Raw genomic sequence first — 22270 nt, 5'->3', positions numbered from 1 at the left:
ATATTGATATTGAAGAATAGGATAAGTATGTGGCCATTAAGCAGTACACTAAAGATGTGATATTATGCAGATAAGTTGTCATGGTGACGTATGTCGATCAGTTGATGAAGGTTCAGCTGGTTGTCCCGGTCTTGCAGTCATCTCTCATCCCCTTCACATAGCTAACGATGACTGGAAATATACATGGCAGAAATTTGAAAATATGAAAAAACAAGAACTTGTTGAAGAGAAAATATCACCCTGGTGGTGTTTCTAGGTTTGTCAGCACCATTAATCGTGGGGTTCACCGAAGTGATTAAGGTCTAAGACCTGTATAATTTCGGTCTTTCCTCTCACATCCAGCTGACCTGCTCGTCATATAAATGAAATAATGTACAAAGAGGCGTTAAACACATTGTCCTTAGCGTAAACAGTGAGTTTTCAGGTTTAGTGATCTGTCAAAGAAACCATGTACACAGATTGAAATATTCACCATCTTTGAACCTCATCAGAAACACCATAGGACCACAGATAGACTAAATGTATTTCAACAAAGTTGATTAGCAATATTCTAATTGTGTGACATCTGTCTGCAAATAATCTGGACAAGACAATCCAGTGATCGATACTGTGAGCAACAATCCACGCCGTCGGGTACGATGCCAAGCAATGAAGCAAGTCACTGAGCCAGACCACCAGGTCCATTAAGTCACCAACAAGCATAGGTTGCTCTGAGCCTATTCTAACCCAGAATCCCAGTGGTACGACCAGCATAGATTGTAGTGGACCTTTTCCAACCCGGAATCCCCGTGGTACGGCCAGCACAGATTGTAGTGGACCTATTCCAACCCGGAATCCCCATGGTACGGCCAGCACAGATTGTAGTGGACCTATTCTAACCCGGAATCCCCGTGGTACGGCCAGCACAGATTGTAGTGGACCTATTCCAACCCGGAATCCCCGTGGTTCGGCCAGCACAGATTGTAGTGGACCTATTCCAACCCGGAATCCCCGTGGTACGGCCAGCACAGATTGTAGTGGACCTATTCCAACCCGGAATCCCCGTGGTACGGCCAGCACAGATTGTAGTGGACCTATTCTAACCCGGAATCCCCGTGGTACGACCAGCACAGATTGTAGTGGACCTATTCTAACCCGGAATCCCCGTGGTACGGCCAGCACAGATTGTAGTGGACCTATTCTAACCCGGAATCCCCGTGGTACGGCCAGCACAGATTGTAGTGGACCTATTCTAACCCGGAATCCCCGTGGTACGGCCAGCACAGATGGTAGTGGACCTATTCCAACCCAGAATCCCCGTGGTACGGCCAGCAAAAAATCCTGTGGACCTATTCTAGCCCACAATGACCACGGGCCGCTAGTACATAGAAACAAAAAAACACTATGAGTATTATTACTTACACTGTTGCACTGGTCGGAAGCTCTCCTGTATTTCTGGTGGGAAATTCTTCTTAGCGCCTTGAATCACGTACCTGGAATAAAAAGGAATATCCTTGAGTTCTTAAGTTCTGTTAGATTAAGGTTCGGACAAATATGAGGGCATTATTGGTTGGGGTGCATTTCAAATATTAAAAATATGAATAGAAATAATTCGCGAAACCATTTTTTGAGTTGGACCAAAAATCGCCAATGAATTGTTATCTTTGTTGAAATTATGGCCCCAAATAATTTCATTATGTTTTACACCTCACCATGACAAGTATGCTTCAAACATTAAAAAGGGTGATAGGTAATGGATTTGCATATTAGGAATGCCAGACTCAGCCACTTCAGACCAAGGACATAGCGTCTGAGTTTTTATGGTCATGTGAAGTTTTATTACCTTGGACAATTTTCTATGGACTCACTTGGTTACAATCTGCACGTGGTAGGACCTGAACTTGAGGATGGTCTGGACCAGGTTGTTGTAGGCCTGCTTCAGGTCAGCGTTACTGCTGGACTCGACTGTACAAACATATCCACGTGTCTTGTAGTGGGCAGTGAGTTTGGTGCAATGCATTTCAGTCAGTCATCTATATCATGAACAGCTTTTGACTGATAATTCTTAATTGAAGTATTAAACACTTTTATGTATAGAAAGGACATAAAAGGAGCTTACATTTAATATGCCCCATGTCTATGTGTCACGGTGTCAAAGACATTTAGAAAGGAGGAAGCGATAAAAGTTCTGGCAACATCATTGATGGATTCTGATGTTTTCAACCTTGCTGCCAAGATTCTACCCCGAATTGTTTTATCTCATTAGCGAATATACTATAACCCCGTTCAAACCCTGGTGCCATAAAACACTGCCTCCGTAGTGTAGTGGATAGAGCGTCTGTCTGTAGCGGAAGGCCGTTGGTTCGATTCCCTGCACGTCAAAAGAAAGTACTCGTTCTTACGTATACCCTGCCTGGCGCTCGGCATTAAGGGAATAAAAGAAGTGAGTAAGTGGGTGAGTTGGGTTTAACGCCTCCTTAAACAGTATTCAGTTAAATCACGGGGTGTCAGGTGAATGTGGGAGGAAAGCATGAAGTGAAGGTCTCAGACGAGCACGGGTATGGTGCTGACAAACCTGGAAACATAATTGGAGCGAGCCGGGATTCAAACCCACAATCATAGGTTTCTGGCGTGCCCAAGGGACGCAACTCTGCACAGCGAATCGCGGCGCCTTAGACGACTGGGCCACCCTTGCCCCCAAATATAAACCTAGGACTAGTCGGAGTCAGTATATTGATACATATGCAATGTTTCGTAATATAATATTAAACGGTTTCCGAGTCATGCTACGGAAACGAAACGTGACTATGTGGCGGGGAATAATAATCTTGAACAATGCGTTAACCTCCATTCTTGGTGATCTTACTCCTAAATATTTCTATTTTTAACTTGCTTAACATCTCGTCTTTAAAAACTGAAAGGACTTACCGACTGCCTTCAGCTGTTTGGGCCTCTGACGCAAGTCCCGCATGAGCCGCCCATGGTTTGGTACCATATAGGTGATGATCTCCTCGGTATAAGCATGTCTCTCTGTGTAGACAACATTAACAACCAACTGTTAACATATGTATCGCTTGTTATTTACTCACTTGGAACAAGTAATTGAAATAATACTATTTCTTTATGGACAGTTCAAATCAGGGTTATGTTTATCGGAACATATATGAGTTTCAAGAGCTTCACTTGGCCTGAATTGGCAGTACTAGACCTGAAAAAGAAATGATCTTTGAAAAAGGATTCAGCTCGAAAACAAAAACAGGTATCGGCTTTTGAAAACAAGATGGCATTACGAAACTGCAAACTGTTTTAGTTTTCGATCTTGAATCCTCATTTTAAGTTCACTTTCGATGAAATATAGATGATATATTTGGAGGTAAGCGGTTAGGAAGAGACTGGTTTATAGATCTTAAAAATATTTTATGATCTGTAGCCAATCGGAGACATAGGAGTGTTCTGGTACACTTTCCTGGCGTGTAGACCGGAAACCTCCAAGATGACATTGAACAGCTGATGACAAACTATGAACCAATGAGGACGAGGAGTTGGTGACGATACTTCCGAAACGAAGCTATATTGACAAATGGGTCAGGGGTGAGTGAGTGAGCGAGTTGGGTTTAACGCCGCTTTGAATAATATTCCTGTCAGTTTACTGTGGGAGGAAAACCCGAAGTGATGCAGGTCTCAGAAGTTAACCACTCTGGTGAAACCCACGAGGACGGGTATGGTGCCGACACATTAAACCGACACACCGAGATGTAACTGAAAGCGGCGAAAACCTGACTCTCTAACCATTAACCCTTACTCTCTTACCCCCGCATTTACTTTCTTTTAGTGTAGCAATGGAAACGCATTTGTGCATCTATGTTATAGCTTGAGAGATAAGAAAGGGAGACAACTCACTCTCCTCGTGTTCTATCCCCAGCAGAGCGTCAAGAGCCTTCATCACAGGGGATTGGCCTGCGTTGGCACCTTTGGCCTGAAACAAGAGACACTTGAATCATTTGCTTGTCTACGAACGCGTTTGTATGTTATTGTTATTGTTGAGGGAAGGTTCATTGCAACCTAAATGTCTTATTACATGAATTCCATAATCTCTCTATTACGTTGAAGGCAATGCTACTTTCTGGCTCCATCAGCGCTATCAGCATGATTGTGAAGATCCAGGTTAGAATTGGTCTTCTCTTGTTGTAAGTGGCGACTAACAGGATCGGGTGTGGTTGGGCTCGCTGACTTTGTTGATGCACATCACCGTATAGATCGACCCTTATGATGTCAATCACTGGACTGTCACTTGATTACAGACCACCGCCATATTGCTGGAATGTTGCTGACAACAAACAACAACGACGTTTCTATTGTCTCAAACTCCGTTACAGCAAGAAATGTTAAGTAGCGATGAATACATTAACATCAACCGTTTACGAACGGTTGTTCCGAAAATTAAATATACTCTTCAGGTAAGAGAAACGCAAAACGGATATTTTTTGCCATAAAAGCAAAATTAGTGGACCAAGAGGTTTAATGTGTTATAGTGACAAATTTCCCGGATCAAAATGATCACAATAAGGACATGCAAATCATTAGTCGGGAAACACGTATGATTCGGAAAAACGCACCCAGTGCATTTACGAAAGGGCCATGGGACTGCACGTACTGCACGAGCAGCAGCACTATGAATGGTATTAAAGTGCAGGGTTTTTGATTGCCTGGCATCTGCGTTAATGGAACAGTGACAGTTCAACAACATGCCAAGATTAACAGAAGTGCAAAGAAACAACGTCATATAGGCCACTTGCAGGTAGGGGAATCTCGATCAGCTGTGGCCAGGGTTTTCAATGTAGCGCAAGATCGCTACATCCGACTGCGCCACCTACGTGAAAGTAAGACCACATCCATCTCAACCGCATCCCAAATACCCGGACTGTCCAGAATCTCCGACCAGACCGTACGAAATCGTTTGAGAGCAGCAGGTCTACGAGGAAGACGTTTCATATTGAGTCGATAACATCGTCAACAACGACTGCATTGGTGTCGTCAACACAGGGTATGGCCTCAACTGCGATGGAGAGATGATTGGTTAAGCGACGAATCAAGATTTCTCCTCCGTCGAGAGGATAGAAGAGCACGGGACTACAGACGTGTGGGAGGACGCTACGCCGGAAACTGCGTACAGGAAGTGGACAGGTTTGGTGGGTGTAGCGTTATGATGTAGGCGGCTATCTCTCATCATGGCAGGACAGGTTTGGTCTATATCCAGGGCAATCTTACGGCTCAACGATACCTCAACGAAATTCTCCTACCACACGTCCTCCGGATTGCAGCCAGGGGCAACGGTGTATTCCAGCAGGACAACGCTCGACCGCATACAGCACGGATCACAAGAGCCTGTCTACACAACAGCAACGTTGATTTTCTCCCCTTGCCCTCCGGATCCCCGGATTTGAACCCGCTAGTGCACCTTTAGGATGAATTGGATAGAAGGCTACACCGACGTCAACCACACACCCAGATGGTAGCTGACCTTCACCTTGGACTTTTCCTTTGTACCGATAACTGAGATGACTAGAATCCCCAAGTGTTCTCTCCACAACATTTTGGCTCAAAACCTTGTACGGTTCCTCGTATAAATGTATTTTCCTACCACACACAAATCTGGCTTTGCGTTTCTTTTGGTGAAGAGTACATATTTCAACAGTGTGCATGATTATTTTTTTTTTATATCTTACAGCGTGAAACTGATTTGTTTGTTTATTGTTTAACGCCGCACTCAGCAATATTCGAGCTATATGACGGCGGTGCTAAAATATCGAGTCTGGACCAGACAATTCAGTGATTGATATCATGAACATCGATCGGCGCAATAAGGATACGATGCCATGCATCAACCAAGTCAGCGAGCCTGACAACCCGATCCCGTTAGTCGCCTCTTGCGATAAACACAGTCGCCTTTTACGGCAAGCACGGGTTGCTGATGACCTATTCTACACCGGATCTTCACGGGTCTCTAAAGATATTTCGACAGGGCACATGATTGATTGTTCATATCTCACAGCGTGAAACTGAAGTTGACGTCACTTAAGTCATTTCGCAGGGAAACATTAATTAAGCTTGTATACCTGGTTCTATTTACTCCTTCTTGTCCCCAGTACACAGCTAAAAGACGATTGTTAAAAAAACAAACGTTCTAAACAATACTGGAAAAATAATTGGCCTCACATTTTACAAAAGAAATATGTGTTTGCTTGCAATGGATGTATTGAAAAAAAGGAGGAAAAAAAAGTTAAAGTAAAAGTAATTCAAGAGCTTTAAATGGTCGGTCTCTTGCACCACAACCCCCTCACGCACCTTAATCGGCTCCTCTTTTACGCCTTCAAATATAAGGCCCTCATGCAGCCCCAGTTCCCCGTACCTGAAACCAAGACACGAATATACATATCTACTCCAGCAGAAGAGGGGCGGTCGGGTAGCCTAGTGGTTAAAGCGTTCGCTCGTCACGCCGAAGACCCTGGTTCGATTCCCGACATTGGTACAAAGCGACGTAAAACCAAACTCACTCCTTGTCCAATGAGAAAACGTCATTTGAACACGTGGTCACATCATTTGAAGGGATGTGTGCTGAACGTGCAATTCGTGTAAATGGTGATATATAGTGGTAAAATATAGAATGTTTGACTTCATTTTATCTGGATAGAAATGAGTACAACCACACCGTCTTTGTTTTTGAAGACAGACCATTTATATTTGGAGAAAGTAATTCCTCTCGTCTGTCACCTATTACCAAAGATGCGTACGCCATTGGTTTCGTCTTGAAGGTGTTCAGTTTTGTAATTGTTTAACTGCTGTGTCACAAGCACCACTTCATGTAGGTGTATACACACACCAAGTATTTTGTCAGCTATTGTGTTCCATACACCATGGTTCAGGCGTCGTCTTAAGTGATAAACTTACCCGCCAAAGAAAGTCGTCATTTTCGGGAAAAAACCTTCAACTGTTAGGTTTTCTGAAATGAAAGATCAATTTGAATACACGTGTTCACTAATTCATATTTAACGAAATCATAATTAATCGAATGTCTGTTTATAAAAAAGTTATAACATTCCTATTTTTTACCCTGTGTGCGGTAATAACTGGAAACCATAACAGAAAAGGAAACCGAAGATTATAAGTTATGAATTACAAACCATCACATCATTGCTTCCTGAAAATGAAGTCACTCAGTCCAAAACATCTTTCATTTTTTTACAAGAAGGAGTGAGTATGTTTTACGCCAGCAATATCACGGCGGGGACAGCAGAAATGGGCTTAACACATTTCACCCATATGGAGATTCGATCCTGGGTCTTTGGCCTGACGAGTGAACGCTTTAAGCACTTGGTTAACCGACCGCCTCTTTTTAACAAGAAAGGATTGTGGAATAATCTAATGGTTAAAACGGTCCCTCCTCGAACCGAAAGAGGGTTCTATTCACTACACGCGTAAACAGATGATATTGTTGTACCATTGCTAACAGCAGTGTTAAGCCATATTCACTCACCCAACGCAATTTTAATATATTTAGACACATAAAGTACATATATGGATGGCGATAAACAAAAAATACCCCAAAACAATCATTATATAGAAATTAGATTTAAATACATAAAAGCATTTATTACAATTACAAGTTTACATGATCCAATATATTCAAACAATGCGTGCGAGCGTGCGTGTCTGTGTGTGCTATCTATTTTCGGTAGACTATATCGTCAGAGTTCCCTACCGACTATTAGAAACGAAGAGGTACAATGTAATTATGTTTGGCAATGCGACTGACGATGGACTACAATGGAACCGGTATGGTGTGTTACTTACCGTGAAACCGTTTCATTGTGTTCTGCATGTTGTGGACAGCGTCAGATATTACGTCAAGCGACCTGGCGATCTTTTCTGCATCATTTTCGTCGGTTCCATCGAGGACGTTCTGGAACGCCTGGCAAATGATATAAAAGATGACCATCAGTACATGTGAAGAGTGAGTAATTGGGTACAACGTCGCTTACAACCGTATTATAGATTCCTTACTTCTGGCGACCTCCCCCCCCCCCTCCCTTGATTCAGTGAATCAAGATTATTGCACTTATATAGCGTCGTGTATGCATGTGCGCGCGTGCGCGCGCGTGTGTATACCAGTCCCCTTGTTTTAACTCCTTAATTCCGTGGCAGGGTAACAACAAGTACCATCTTTTAACATATTTTGGTATGTTTAAAAACAGCGAAAAATACAATACAATGATATATGACCTTGTCAATCCGTGGGTTCAAGTGCATGTACACAGGATTTTCATATCTAATTCATGAAATGCCTTCAACCCAAGTTGTTTGCTAGACATAACTCTTCGTCCACTCAACCCAATCCACAAAACCCTCATCCGCCACAGACAATGGGCAACATACAGTGCGCCCTACACACATAATAGTCAAACCTCGTTTTGCGCATCATTAAACGTAATAACGCAAAACATATATATCAATCTTGACAAGGACGGCGAGAGTTTCGAGAGCGGAGTAAGTTAATATATCAGGTCATGTGTTTCCAAACGACAAAAGATCTGAAAAGATCTGAAAAGAATCCGAAGTTCTCATAACTATAATGAAATTGTATTGCTGATTTTTCTAAGACACACCCTATATGTCATTGTCCATATTTTGGGACATGCGGGAGCGCTGATTGTAGAGTCAAGGGTCGGCAAAGACCTGTATGGGGATATAACTTGATCCTAAACTACAGTAAACTATGGTTAAAACGCACTCAAAAGGGCAACTAATTTTAGTTCATTATAACCGTAGTTCGTTATAAGCATATATTCAGCAAACGGACAGGGAAAAACAGTTCGTTATATACGTCAGTTCGTTATAGAAATGTAGCTGGAATATTGCTAAAAGCGTAAAACCATACTCACTTACTCTCTCACTATACCTGCATAACTCGCCGCACGGTGTCTGAAGTATTGCCGATGCCACGTTGCATATCACCTCACTCACCCTACCTGCGTAGCCTCTGCAAAGTCCTGCTCGACTCTGATCCCCACGGCGAAGAACCACAGCCATTCCGACCCTCCCATCATGTCGATAATGGCAGCGAAGTTCCTGCAACAACAAAAGCGCGACAATCCAGAGAGAGAGAGAGAGAGAGAGAGAGAGAGAGAGAGCGAGAGAGAGAGAGAGAGAGAGAGAGAGAGAGAGAGAGAGAGAGTAACAGTAATATCCCCAGCGCTACTCGTTAGGAAATTATGGTTTTCAGGTTGACGGGGGTTCATTGTAAATATTCCTTCACGAGAGCTTCAATGCTGTGTGAATAAAATGACATTCAGTCATCTCAGTAACATTTTCCTAAATACGAATTAAATGACCTGCCCTGGAAATCATCACAACTCATACAATAGAGCTATTTGCGATGTGAAAGGTTTTAAGCAGTATTGCGCCATATTAAGATATAATCTTACCACAAACTAAAGGAAATCATTTGCGTTGATCACTTTCGTAAACAACCCATCACTATATCGATAACGTGCAAACTTCCGCCTCAAAGCACTGGTTTCTTTTAACACAGTCGTTGCATTAATCTGATTTACATTTCAGTTGCCTCTTTTGAAATCCAAACGGCTAGTGTCAGTGATCGTGCATCAACTGCAGATGAGTAAGAAGCCTTTTATTTCAAAAAGAGAAAATATATTCACTTACTCGATAACAGCAGGTCTGAAACAGATCATTGTTTTATAATAAAAGTGAAGAAGCATACCGGGTACAAACATCTAACTCTCAAATGAATAATCATGACAAAAAATATATCGGCACCAATCGCCGCTTTCCTTGATCAAATGACAACTTTCCCAAAGAGCACGAGATATGTCAACATCAATAAAAAATCCGTTTTAAATAAATAAATATTATAACCGTTATGTTTTTCACAAATCGCATGCTATGTATAAAATCATATATGATAATTCGTGAATTAGGTACACATGTATAAAACTACAATTCGATGGGGTGCAATTACAACGTAAAACAATCTCACTCTTTCGGATCCTTCAGTATGGTATTCGACAGGTACAAATCAGCGTATGTGATGACGGGCTGGAACCCGTGTTTCTCAAACATCCGATATAAGGGAACAGCCAAACACTTGGGCAGGACCTGGAATTGATAACAATTCAAAGAATTGCAGTATTTGAACATTGTCTGGAGAAGGTTGTTGGTATTTGAATATTTGAACATTGTCTGTAGAAGGTTGTTTGTATTAGAACATAGTCTGTAGAAGGTTCTTGTATTTGAACATTGCATGTAGTAGGTTGTTGTATTTCAACATTGTCTTTAGAAGGTTGTTGGTATTTGAACATTGTCTGTAAAAGGTTGTTTGTATTTGAACGTGGTCTGTAAAAGGTTGTTGGTGTTTGGACAGATCTGTAGAAGGTTATTGGCATTTGAACATAGTCTGTAAAAGGTTGTTGGTATTTGAACATTGTCTGTAGAACGTTGTTAGCATTTGGACAATGTCTGTAAAAGGTCGTTGGTATTTGGACATTGTCTGTAGAATGTTATTGGTATTTGGACATTGTCTGAAGAAGGTTGTTGGTATTTGGACATTGTCTGTAGAAGGTTCATGTATTTGAACATTGTCTTTAGAAGGTTGTTGGTATTTGGACATTGTCTGTGGAAGGTTGCTTGTATTTGGACATTGTCTGGTGAAGGTTGCTTGTATTTGGACATTGTCTGGTGAAGGTTGTTGGTATTTGAACATTGTCTGTAGAAGGTTGCTTGTATTTGGACATTGTCTGGTGAAGGTTGTTGGTATTTGAACATTGTCTGTAGAAGGTTGCTTGTATTTGGACATTGTCTGGCGAAGGTTGTTGGTATTTGGACATTGTCTGTGGAAGGTTGCTTGTATTTGGACATTGTCTGAAGAAGGTTGTTGGTATTTGGACATTGTCTGTAGAAGGTTCGTGTATTTGAACATTGTCTTTAGAAGGTTGTTGGTATTTGGACATTGTCTGTAGAAGGTTGTTGGTATTTGGACATTGTCTGTAGAATGTTATTGGTATTTGGACATTGTCTGAAGAAGGTTGTTGGTATTTGGACATTGTCTGTAGAAGGTTCTTGTATTTGAACATTGTCTGGTGAAGGTTGTTGGTATTTGGACATTGTCTGTGGAAGGTTGCTTGTATTTGGACATTGTCTGGTGAAGGTTGCTTGTATTTGGACATTGTCTGGTGAAGGTTGTTGGTATTTGAACATTGTCTGTAGAAGGTTGCTTGTATTTGGACATTGTCTGGTGAAGGTTGTTGGTATTTGAACATTGTCTGTAGAAGGTTGCTTGTATTTGGACATTGTCTGGCGAAGGTTGTTGGTATTTGGACATTGTCTGTGGAAGGTTGCTTGTATTTGGACATTGTCTGAAGAAGGTTGTTGGTATTTGGACATTGTCTGTAGAAGGTTCTTGTATTTGAACATTGTCTTTAGAAGGTTGTTGGTATTTGGACATTGTCTGTAGAAGGTTGTTGGTATTTGGACATTGTCTGGTGAAGGTTGTTGGTATTTGGACATTGTCTGGTGAAGGTTGTTGGTACTTGGACATTGTCTGGAGAAGGTTGTTGGTATTTGAACATTGTCTGTAGAAGGTTGTTGGTATTTGGACATTGTCTGGTGAAGGTTGTTGGTATTTGAACATTGTCTGGTGAAGGTTGTTGGTATTTGAACATTGTCTGTAGAAGGTTGTTGGTATTTGGACATTGTCTGAAGAAGCTTGTTGGTATTTGGACATTGTCTGGTGAAGGTTGTTGGTATTTGGACATTGTCTGGTGAAGGTTGTTGGTATTTGGACATTGTCTGGAGAAGGTTGCTTGTATTTGGACATTGTCTGGTGAAGGTTGTTGATATTTGAACATTGTCTGTAGAAGGTTGTTGGTATTTGAACATTGTCTGTAGAAGGTTGTTGGTATTTGGACATTGTCTGTAGAAGGTTGTTGGTATTTGGACATTGTCTGGTGAAAGTTGTTGGTATTTGGACATTGTCTGGTGAAGGTTGTTGGTATTTGGACATTGTCTGGTGAAGGTTGTTGGTATTTGAACATTGTCTGTAGAAGGTTGTTGGTATTTGGACATTGTCTGTAGAAGGTTGCTTGTATTTGGACATTGTCTGGTGAAGGTTGTTGATATTTGAACATTGTCTGTAGAAGGTTGCTTGTATTTGGACATTGTCTGGTGAAGGTTGTTGGTATTTGAACATTGTCTGGTGAAGGTTGTTGGTATTTGAACATTGTCTGGTGAAGGTTGTTGGTATTTGGACATTGTCTGTAGAAGGTTGCTTGTATTTGGACATTGTCTGGTGAAGGTTGTTGATATTTGAACATTGTCTGTAGAAGGTTGCTTGTATTTGGACATTGTCTGGTGAAGGTTGTTGGTATTTGAACATTGTCTGTAGAAGGTTGTTGGTATTTGGACATTGTCTGTAGAAGGTTGTTGGTATTTGGACATTGTCTGGTGAAGGTTGTTGGTATTTGAACATTGTCTGGTGAAGGTTGTTGGTATTAGAACATTGTCTGTAGAAGGTTGTTGGTATTTGGACATTGTCTGTAGAAGCTTGGTGGTATTTGGACATTGTCTGGTGAAGGTTGTTGGTATTTGAACATTGTCTGGAGAAGGTTGTTGGTATTTGGACATTGTCTGTAGAAGGTTGTTGGTTTTTGGACATTGTCTGTGGAAGGTTGTTGGTATTTGGACATTGTCTGGTGAAGGTTGTTGGTATTTGAACATTGTCTGTAGAAGGTTGTTGGTATTTGAACATTGTCTGTAGAAGGTTGTTGGTATTTGGACATTGTCTGGTGAAGGTTGTTGGTATTTGGACATTGTCTGGTGAAAGTTGTTGGTATTTGGACATTGTCTGGTGAAGGTTGTTGGTATTTGGACATTGTCTGTAGAAGGTTGTTGGTATTTGGACATTGTCTGGTGAAGGTTGTTGGTATTTGGACATTGTCTGTAGAAGGTTGTTGGTATTTGAACATTGTCTGTAGAAGGTTGTTGGTATTTGGACATTGTCTGGTGAAGGTTGTTGGTATTTGGACATTGTCTGGTGAAGGTTGTTGGTATTTGAACATTGTCTGGTGAAGGTTGTTGGTATTTGAACATTGTCTGTAGAAGGTTGTTGGTATTTGGACATTGTCTGTAGAAGGTTGTTGGTATTTGGACATTGTCTGTAGAAGGTTGTTGGTATTTGGACATTGTCTGGAGAAGGTTGTTGGTATTTGGACATTGTCTGGTGAAGGTTGTTGGTATTTGGACATTGTCTGGAGAAGGTTGTTGGAATTTGAACATTGTCTGGTGAAGGTTGTTGGTATTTGAACATTGTCTGGAGAAGGTTGTTGGTATTTGGACATTGTCTGGAGAAGGTTGTTGGTATTTGAACATTGTCTGGTGAAGGTTGTTGGTATTTGGACATTGTCTGGAGAAGGTTGTTGGTATTTGGACATTGTCTGTAGAAGGTTGTTGGTATTTGGACATTGTCTGGTGAAGGTTGTTGGTATTTGAACATTGTCTGGAGAAGGTTGTTGGTATTTGAACATTGTCTGGTGAAGGTTGTTGGTATTTGGACATTGTCTGGAGAAGGTTGTTGGTATTTGAACATTGTCTGGTGAAGGTTGTTGGTATTTGAACATTCTCCAGAAGGTGGTGATGCTTGGACATTGTCTCTAACATCAAGCTTTAAAGGATAACTGAACTGACGTTGGCAGCAAGAACCAATTTGTTGCAAGTTTTGTAGTGCTGATCAATCTAAAAGTTAATTACCTATCTTCTAAGAAACAAGTTTCTGTTACAGAAAATCTGTGGCAAAACTGAAACTCAGCAGCACACCGTTGATCATAGTCCGTCAGATTACATACGGAATTATCGATCAATTCGTACATATGATCACGACGGCTGTCCTGATATGCTTTAGGTGAGCAGTATGATTACGATTCTGAGCTTATTTACGATTGATGAGTGTCTGACCTTTGGGACGTCATGAAGTCCATTCTGCCAGAGGTATCCAGACGTCATGACTGTAAGCTGGAGATGGGCTAGTCTCTCCTCCTTCATCCCACACAGGCGATTGACATCCAGCACGGGCAGCTGCAGAGGGACAGATGACAATTGTTAATGTGTGTTACAGTGAGTGTGTCATCGAACGAACGTCCGAAAACGTGAACCACAAATCAGTTGGTGTTGGTGAATGACTTGTTCTAAGCTGATTTTAGCAACATTGAAGCAATGTTGCGATACCCATGACATATTGTACCCATGTGGGGAATTGCACCCGGGACTATCGGCGTGACGAGTGAACTCTTGAAGTACACGGCTTACCCCATCAGGCCTTCAGTGGGTGCGAAGCCCTCCTTATTCCAACAATATGACGGGCAAAAGGGTTGTAAAGAATCATATGATATGCATCTACATAAATCCCGTAGGTCGAAATCTTTGACTCCATCGAAAATAAAGCGAATGAGCGACCCAAAGCTGCATATGATATTTCCGTCGCCTTAGATGACTGGTCCAGCCGTGACCCTTTGTATAAATGAAGTTTAATTGTCTAAATTATTGTTATATTTTCTTTAGTTTGTAGTTTATGCGAAGGACGGACATTAATAAAACAACATAATCGTTTATCGTTAGATACCTCGACGTCAATCTTTTTCCAAAATCAACAGTTGGCGTAAAACCAATGTCAAAATAAGTAACGGACCACACAATTGTTCATGTGGACATATCCAGGGTCTTCAGCGACTCAAGAGGCGACTAATGGGATCGGGTGGCCTGGTCAGGTTCGCTGACGTGGTTGATGCATGTCATCAATCCCAACTGCATCGATCGATGCTCATAATGTCAATCACTGGACTGTCTGGTTCAGACTCGATTATTTACGGATCGCCATCATAAAGCTGGAATGTTGCTAAGTGCGACGTTAAACAACAAACAAACAAACATGTGGACATAGTGAAATATGATAAAACTGGTGATGCAACTGCTGGGATCGGTTGGTTAAATTGTCGATCTGCAAATTCACCCTATTGCAGTTTGTCGGCAACGTATCATTTTTCGTGTATTTCCCCGAATCGATCAATTGTCACGACCTGGGATTTCATCATAACGAACCATCAGCCTTAATGTTGTCGTGAAACTCACTCTTTCACCCACGAAGCTTCGCTCACGCACCACACACGCAATTTGTTTGGCAGTGTTTCTGAAGTTGGTTTATCCAGGCTTACTCTCACCTTCAGTACCTCCTCCCGCATCGTCTTGGTGCTGACCAGCTCCGTGAACCGGAGCGCCACATTGTTCCAGGGGTCGAAGTAAGGCGGCAGCCGTGTCTGGAAATACAGGAAAGTAAGGGCTTGGTATCTTTTGGCTTCACTGAAGAGGCTGGACTTGGAGATTTATGATAATACTGTATCTATTAATGTAAACCAATAAGACGAGGTCAGAGGAGAGATAATTTACAACATAAGGTCCATAGACGATAGTGTGGGTGTGAGTGGGTTAACAGGTAACGTCGGCATTATTTCAGTCATGGAACGATGACAACCTGTTATGGAAATTATGTTATGAAAAATGTGCCATCAATAAGCGTCAGGTATGGTTCAGTGGAATGTGGCGACGCCATTGATTTCGTTGTGCAGAGTTGCGAGTCTTAGCTGTGCCAGGATCTGCTGATAGTGGTTCTCAATTGAGGATTCGACACGATAATAACCCTTTGTCTGTCAGCATATTCACGCTCGTTGGTTACCTTGGTCTGTCAGCATATTCGCGCTCGTTGGTTACACCAGACTAGAAAACGACCTGCGTCTCTTGAGGTTATCCTCCCGCTTTAAGCTGACACGTAGTTATTTAATATGTTTGCAACAGAACTGTTCAAAGCGGTATTAAATTCAGTTCACCCACTAGAAGGGCCACATATAAATGATTGAATTACAAATTCAGATTCAACCTCTTAAATCCTGACCAGAGCTATCTTTTGCCTGACCGCATTATGCGCTTGTCTTTACATGATTTAATAGTAGAAAATATGTTGGAAACGTTTCCGATGATGAAATATGCCACTTTTGTATAAGTCATCACTAAACCTCTCAAATTTCAACGTGGGGAAGTTCAGTTCAGGAAGTGTACGATCGCCACGCCCATGACCCGGGTTCAAATCCTCACATGGGTACAATGTGTGAAGACAATTTCTGGTGTCGCCCGCCGTGATATTGCTGGAATATTGCTAAAAGCGGCGTAAAACAGTACTCACTCCTCACTGTGCGCCCTGGTGTCGTAGGTGAAAGCAGCCCCCGCCGCCCCCCCCCCCCCCCCCCCCCCCCCCCCCCTCCCCGAATGCAGATATCCACCTGTAATACTGAAAGGCCAGTGTACGCATAAAGGGAGTGGAGAATTAAGGGAACGCTTGAGTGAACTGTCTGTGGTCCAGTAGAAGGCGGCGCCTTTGATCTCGCTTCCAACCAAATGGGTAGCTCCGATACTCCCCGGTATAACTACTCGCACATTGGGGAGGTCGTCGAGATAACCTATAGCTAGGCTTGATCCGTCTCTATTTATTCAGAATTTATGGAAATAAAGGCATCTCATCATTTTTAAATAGTAAGACAAACAAAGCTTATTGAATAAAAATCGATTATGTTTTTACTATAACAATACTTGTATACGTTTCATTTTTATCACAACATTGTTATTCGTATCCAAGATATTTTCTCCAATATATTTAGTATGTATTAAACAACAGAACTCAGTATAACCGTTAGTCTGCAGAGTTATGCAAATCTTGAATCTCGTGCAATTCACGGAATTATTTCGTCAGTTACGGATGCAAGTCATTATGATGAAACGTGTTTGGGTATAAAGGTGTAACATGGATTTATGACATGCAATTCATCATAATTTGGACTTCTATTATTATGTTGATGTAACTTTGTCAATAGATGGTGGAAAATATGTCATAATTATAGCCTCAAATGTGTTCAACACTTTCATCATTGGAGGCATTGCCGATGTAATGTTCTGAGAAAAGTTTGCATTTGAAATGACTGAATGTTTTGTCAAAGAAGACTTCACATATGAGGGCTCAAATTGTTTTATCGAAATGACAAAATGACATTTTGAATTAACGACCAGTGATAGGATACATATATATGTGTGTGCGTGTGTGTGCGTGCGTGTGTGTGCGTGCGTGTGTGCATGTATGTGCGTGTGTGTACGTATGCGTTCGTGTGCGTGCGTGTGTGTACGTATGCGTGCGTGTGTGTGTGCGTTCGTGTGTGCGTGTACGTATGCGAGCCTGTGCGTGTGTGCGTGTGCGTGTGCGTGTGCATCATAACAACCAACTTATGTATAATCACAAGTCTACACAACCTACCAGTGGATCCTCCAGAACGAAACCAGTCTTCATGGAGACATCATAGTCGGTCAAATCTAAGCGAGCCATTTTTTCGCTGTCACCGGCAACACATACAGTGAATGTTTCTGATCTATGCGAGAACCTCGGTTAAATAATCGTAACGACACTCGCGCAATTCTATGAATTATTTCATCAGGTTTTTTATGATGAAACGTATTTGGGTATAAAGGTGAAAACTGATTCAAGACATGCAAAGCAATTAGAGGAGTAAGTTGAGTTCAAAGCCGCTTTTAACAGTATTCCAGTTATATCACGGCGTGTCAGCTTAATGTGGGAGGAAAGCCCGAAGTGATGCAGCTCTCAGACGTTTGCCATTAAACGATTGGGCCACCCGTGCCCCCACCCCCCGCCCCCCACCCCCCCACCCCCACCCCCATCGCAATGCAATTAAAATATAATTTATTATTCTATTATTATGTACATGTAACATCCATCATTGGAAGCGTTTCTGATATATATATTTATATATGTGTGTGTGAGTGCGTGCGTGTGTGTGCGTGTTCGTGTAATCATAATAACTATCATCATATAATCATAAGTCTACACAACCTACCAGTGGATCCTCCAGAATGAAACCAGTCTTCATGGAGACATCATAGTCGGTCAAATCTAAGCGAGCCATTTTCGCGCAGTCACCGGCAAAAAATACAGTGACTGTGAATGTTTCAGATCTATGCGAAAAAGTCGGTTAAATAATCCAGACTTCGGGCTAGCTTCGGGTATCGTGAAAATGACCACACTCGCCCAGCCTATCTGTATAAGTAAACTTTGATATATATGCATGGGCCTTCTGCATGGTTTTTATCACTGGCCCTAAGCTGGGATAGTAATGGCTCTAATAATAGTTTTGCTGAAAGTAGGACAAGGTGTTTGCTTGGGTTGTATTTGCCGTATACACAGCCCGAACAGGTTTTGAAAAATCAGGTTGACACAACGTCCGAGGTATAATACCCGCTGTGTAATATAGGGTATGGCGTGAACAAGTGCACACACCCGTACACGTGCAGTGAGTAAGGTACACGTGCACGTCGGTCTACATACGGGGATTGTCTTGTCCAGATTGGACTATTTACAGACCGCCGTCATGTAGCTGGAATACTGCTGAATACAACATTAAACAAACAAACAAATAAAATAAAATAAAACAACTAAAACTCACACATGTCAGCACAAACTGAAAGTGTTCCTTTAACTGCATTCTACGGATATTTGGGGGTTAAATCACGTAATGAAATCTCTAAAACCCGGCTTTTGGACTGTAGTTTTTGTGTCATGGCCTCTCAGTTAATAATGTTTGTTTGTTGTCTATCGTCGCACTGGGCAGTATTCCAGCTATTCGGGAGTCAGTGAATATTCGAGTCCGGACTAGACAGTCCAGTGATTGACACCATGAGCATCGATCCCCACAGTTGGGATACGATATCAAGTATCAACCAAGCAACCAAGCCTGACCACACGATCACGTTATGACAAACATGGGTTAAGACCAATTCAAAGAATCAAATTTTAAAATTTAGCGTGGTCGCGTCTTGAAGAGGCATTGTCCTGAACGGCAAATGTTCATTCGAGTCATTATGAGTCTAGATATATAATTTACTTGTCATTATAACTAAAATGGAGAAAATTAAGAATTGACCTTCACTTTGTGTGAGTTCATTGGTGCATGAACCTTCATAGAGTGAGGGCCAAACTGTATGAACGTCGGACGTGAACGTGAAAGTCAATTCTTATAATTGTTTTATCACAATTTCTTACCTCAATTGATGTAGGAAAAATCTAAACACAATTTTATTTAGTACGTGCGACTTCATGTTTACACTGACAGCCATACAACTACCAGCTATATCGCGGAGTAAAATAGTTCCTCAAAAAGAGAGGTGACATGGGCGTATGGATACACAACTTGCTCTTCAGAAACATGTTACGCAGCACATGTGTTCAAATCATATCCTCATTAGATGAGAAAGGTCTGTAAAGAACTACCTCATTAAGACAGTCACAATGACAGCGCGTCGTAATACCACTACATCAAGTACAAGACGTCAAAATTAAAAAAAATTCGTTTCAAAACCGATATTGTTGTTTATTTTTATCTGATAACAAATTCCATCCATTTTAGCTATAATAACGGTAACGGTAACGACAGGGTTTACGATATGCCATCGAGAATGTAAGGTTTCGTTACTTTTTTCGCTTAAAGTAAAAGTAAATATTATTTTGAAGTACCGCAAACATTCATGTTCATTCAACATCTGATTCCGATCACGTCCAATGCCGTGACAGTGCGTTAACAAAGCTTTCATCTCCTTCAGTGGAGTTTGTTTGGGATAATGGAGTGATGTATTCAGGCAACCGTTTCTCCACGCAGATCGCTTAACTGTGTGTATAGTAGTTGTGGCTGCGTTAACGCCGCTCTAAACAGTATTCCAGTTATTCAAGGGCGTGTCAGCGTGATGTGGGAGGAAAGACCGAAACGTTGAATACTTTGGCGAAACTAACGGGTAGGTTTCTCACAAACCATAAACTCGATGATAACGTGTATAGCATAATATATCCGTATAGAAAAAAAACCCCACCCTCTATTCATATAGACAAGGAGTGACACCCGCCATCTTGGTCCTTATTAAAGATTTCGCACTTGGTTCGAACCACAGCTCGATATCGCATACAATACGATTGTCACTTATTTCAACCTATTGACACTTGCTAAACAAACCAAAGACTACACAGTCGTGATCATCTGTGTTCACCTTCCCTCGTATTTGTTTTAAAATATCAGATCACTACCCAAAGCTTCGCTGCTGAGGTAAACAAGAAAAAGGTGGCTTTGTTTCGCCTTCCTGTTTCCAACGACAATCTAAATATGTTACATCTAAATTTAGCAATACATATCTATAACACAATGGACTATCTGATGTAAGGTATCCTTTAACCGTAAGTAGTGATTTGAATTGGACAGAATAATTACATTTGAAGACAAATTGATGGTACAAATGTCAAACATAATTGAAGCAGTCGTACAATCGTTGTTTAAATGAGATAAATAACACATTTACCAAAATATGTCCTAAATATTCTATTCTTGGTCACAACTGTGGTGAGATCTCCCCTTCACCTTGAGTGTTGAACTATCGGCACTTCTATACGATGTGCCTCCTTTCCTTTGGGTGTGCAGATTAAAGCCCATGACTATCCTGTTCACAATCAACACTTCGCTGCAACAATGTAACACAGCACTAGGATTAGTCCTTTTATAAGCGAAACACAAGTTACCTCTACAAAGCCATAACAAGAGTTATAACCATTACAACATGAATTGGGACATGTTTAATTTCCTTGTGGGAATTGGCTGTAGATTTGTGGTCGAAAGTCGGACGCTGAATTAGTCGAGATAAACCCCTTCCCAAGGATTCTCAGAAATATTGCCAGATCAGTGAATCAAAGGGGAAAGACCTTTCTGCTGGTACCAATGTACACCACCGACGTAGATACAGTTAGGAGATTCGACAATGCGAAGGTTGACGCAGCAGTAGGTCGGTAGCTGTAAAAAATACACAATTTGAAAAGTTATCAATCATTATAGCTAAAATGGATAGAATTATCATTAAACCGCCCGCATGTTATCAAAAATGAGCGGGCCACTGTAACTTGATAATGCCCTTATATTGCTTGACGACGGGCCAATACGCGCCCGTTGTTAGATAACGTCATAGGATATAGGGACAGATGACGTTACATTCAATAGTGACGAAGGAGGGCAGTTAAAAAGACCGGGGGCTTCTGCAAATGATAATGCCCTGAAAAATAGCGTTACCGTTATTATAGCTAAAATGGATGGAATTTGTTATCAAAAAAAAAAGAAACAACAATGTCGATTTTGAAACATTTACTGCAATCAACACGAATGTCACTGACCCACTTTTACAAATATGGAAACGTCATAGAACAAACCAGATGACGTCACTATTGAACGTTACGTCACCTATCATTATTTGAAAGTGATTCATAAAAACATGTTCATGATATAGTCGGAAGAGTACAAATGGCTTTGCTTTTGGCAGAGATTTCTTAAGAATATGAAAATGATTTCTGTCGCTTTAATTTACAATAAGAGCAGTGGTGTTTATTAATATTGGTGATGCCAGCAATCAACTGATTTGGTCCAAATGGATCCTGCTGCATGTTTGTGAGGGAAATAGGGGGATGGGGACGCCTCTGTTTATGCCAATCCCTTTAGTAGCTGATCAACGAAATGACACACGAGGCTGCACTTAAATTCCCCATCCATTTACCGTGTCACGGAGACAGCGGAGATGACAACCAGTACCAATGACATTGGGGTGGTAGGGCAGGCCCGATACCTTGTATCTTGACCCCTTTATTTCTTATAATCTAATTTGTATTCTTAATTAATTAATGTCCAAAACAAAGTATACCAAGTGTTGGGAAGGCTATGAAAGAAAAACAAAAGCATTCAGGAAGTCAATATGTGTAATGTTTTTTTTTTAAATTGTGTTTTAACATAATGTGTAGAACTGTTCATGTTATCCAAACAAAAACGTTACGACTGACTGAGACACATGGGGGTAAAAATGACACATTCGAAACCAACTTAATGCAGAGTATGTCCACCTTGTGCATTAACGCACGCCTGAACATGACACACCGATGACGTCAAACGTCGAATGACGTTAGGGTTAACCGCTGCCATTCGTAAAGGCGACATTGTTCCAGTTCTTGACGATTGATTGGTATCGCTGGTCGCCTTCTGATCTGTCGGCCAGTGTGATCTCATGAATGTTCGAATGGGTTCATATCAGGAAAAAACGTGAA

The 22270-nt window shown here is 41.4% G+C and overlaps 1 protein-coding gene across 1 annotated transcript; it reads right to left on the bottom strand.

Annotated features, from left to right (window-relative positions):
• Positions 1-85: 85 nt before the first annotated feature.
• LOC139462103 (myoglobin-like) lies at positions 86-17477 on the bottom strand. Its single transcript, XM_071243604.1, has 14 exons — positions 17396-17477; positions 15261-15356; positions 14002-14121; positions 10034-10152; positions 9700-9714; positions 9006-9105; positions 7831-7948; positions 6928-6979; positions 6325-6388; positions 3880-3955; positions 2908-3009; positions 1848-1944; positions 1402-1472; positions 86-171 (listed from the first exon to the last, which is right to left on the bottom strand). Exons 1-14 carry the CDS (start codon positions 17462-17464, stop codon positions 113-115), a joined length of 1158 nt encoding a protein of 385 aa, XP_071099705.1. The 5' UTR covers positions 17465-17477; the 3' UTR covers positions 86-112.
• Positions 17478-22270: the final 4793 nt, after the last annotated feature.

Source organism: Haliotis cracherodii, unplaced genomic scaffold, assembly GCF_022045235.1.
Source record: "Haliotis cracherodii isolate W230 unplaced genomic scaffold, xgHalCrac1.p SCAF_15, whole genome shotgun sequence".
NCBI classification, from domain to species: domain Eukaryota; kingdom Metazoa; phylum Mollusca; class Gastropoda; order Lepetellida; family Haliotidae; genus Haliotis; species Haliotis cracherodii.
Note: the sequence above shows the minus strand (reverse complement) of the source record. Positions and strands in the feature narration are given on the sequence as shown.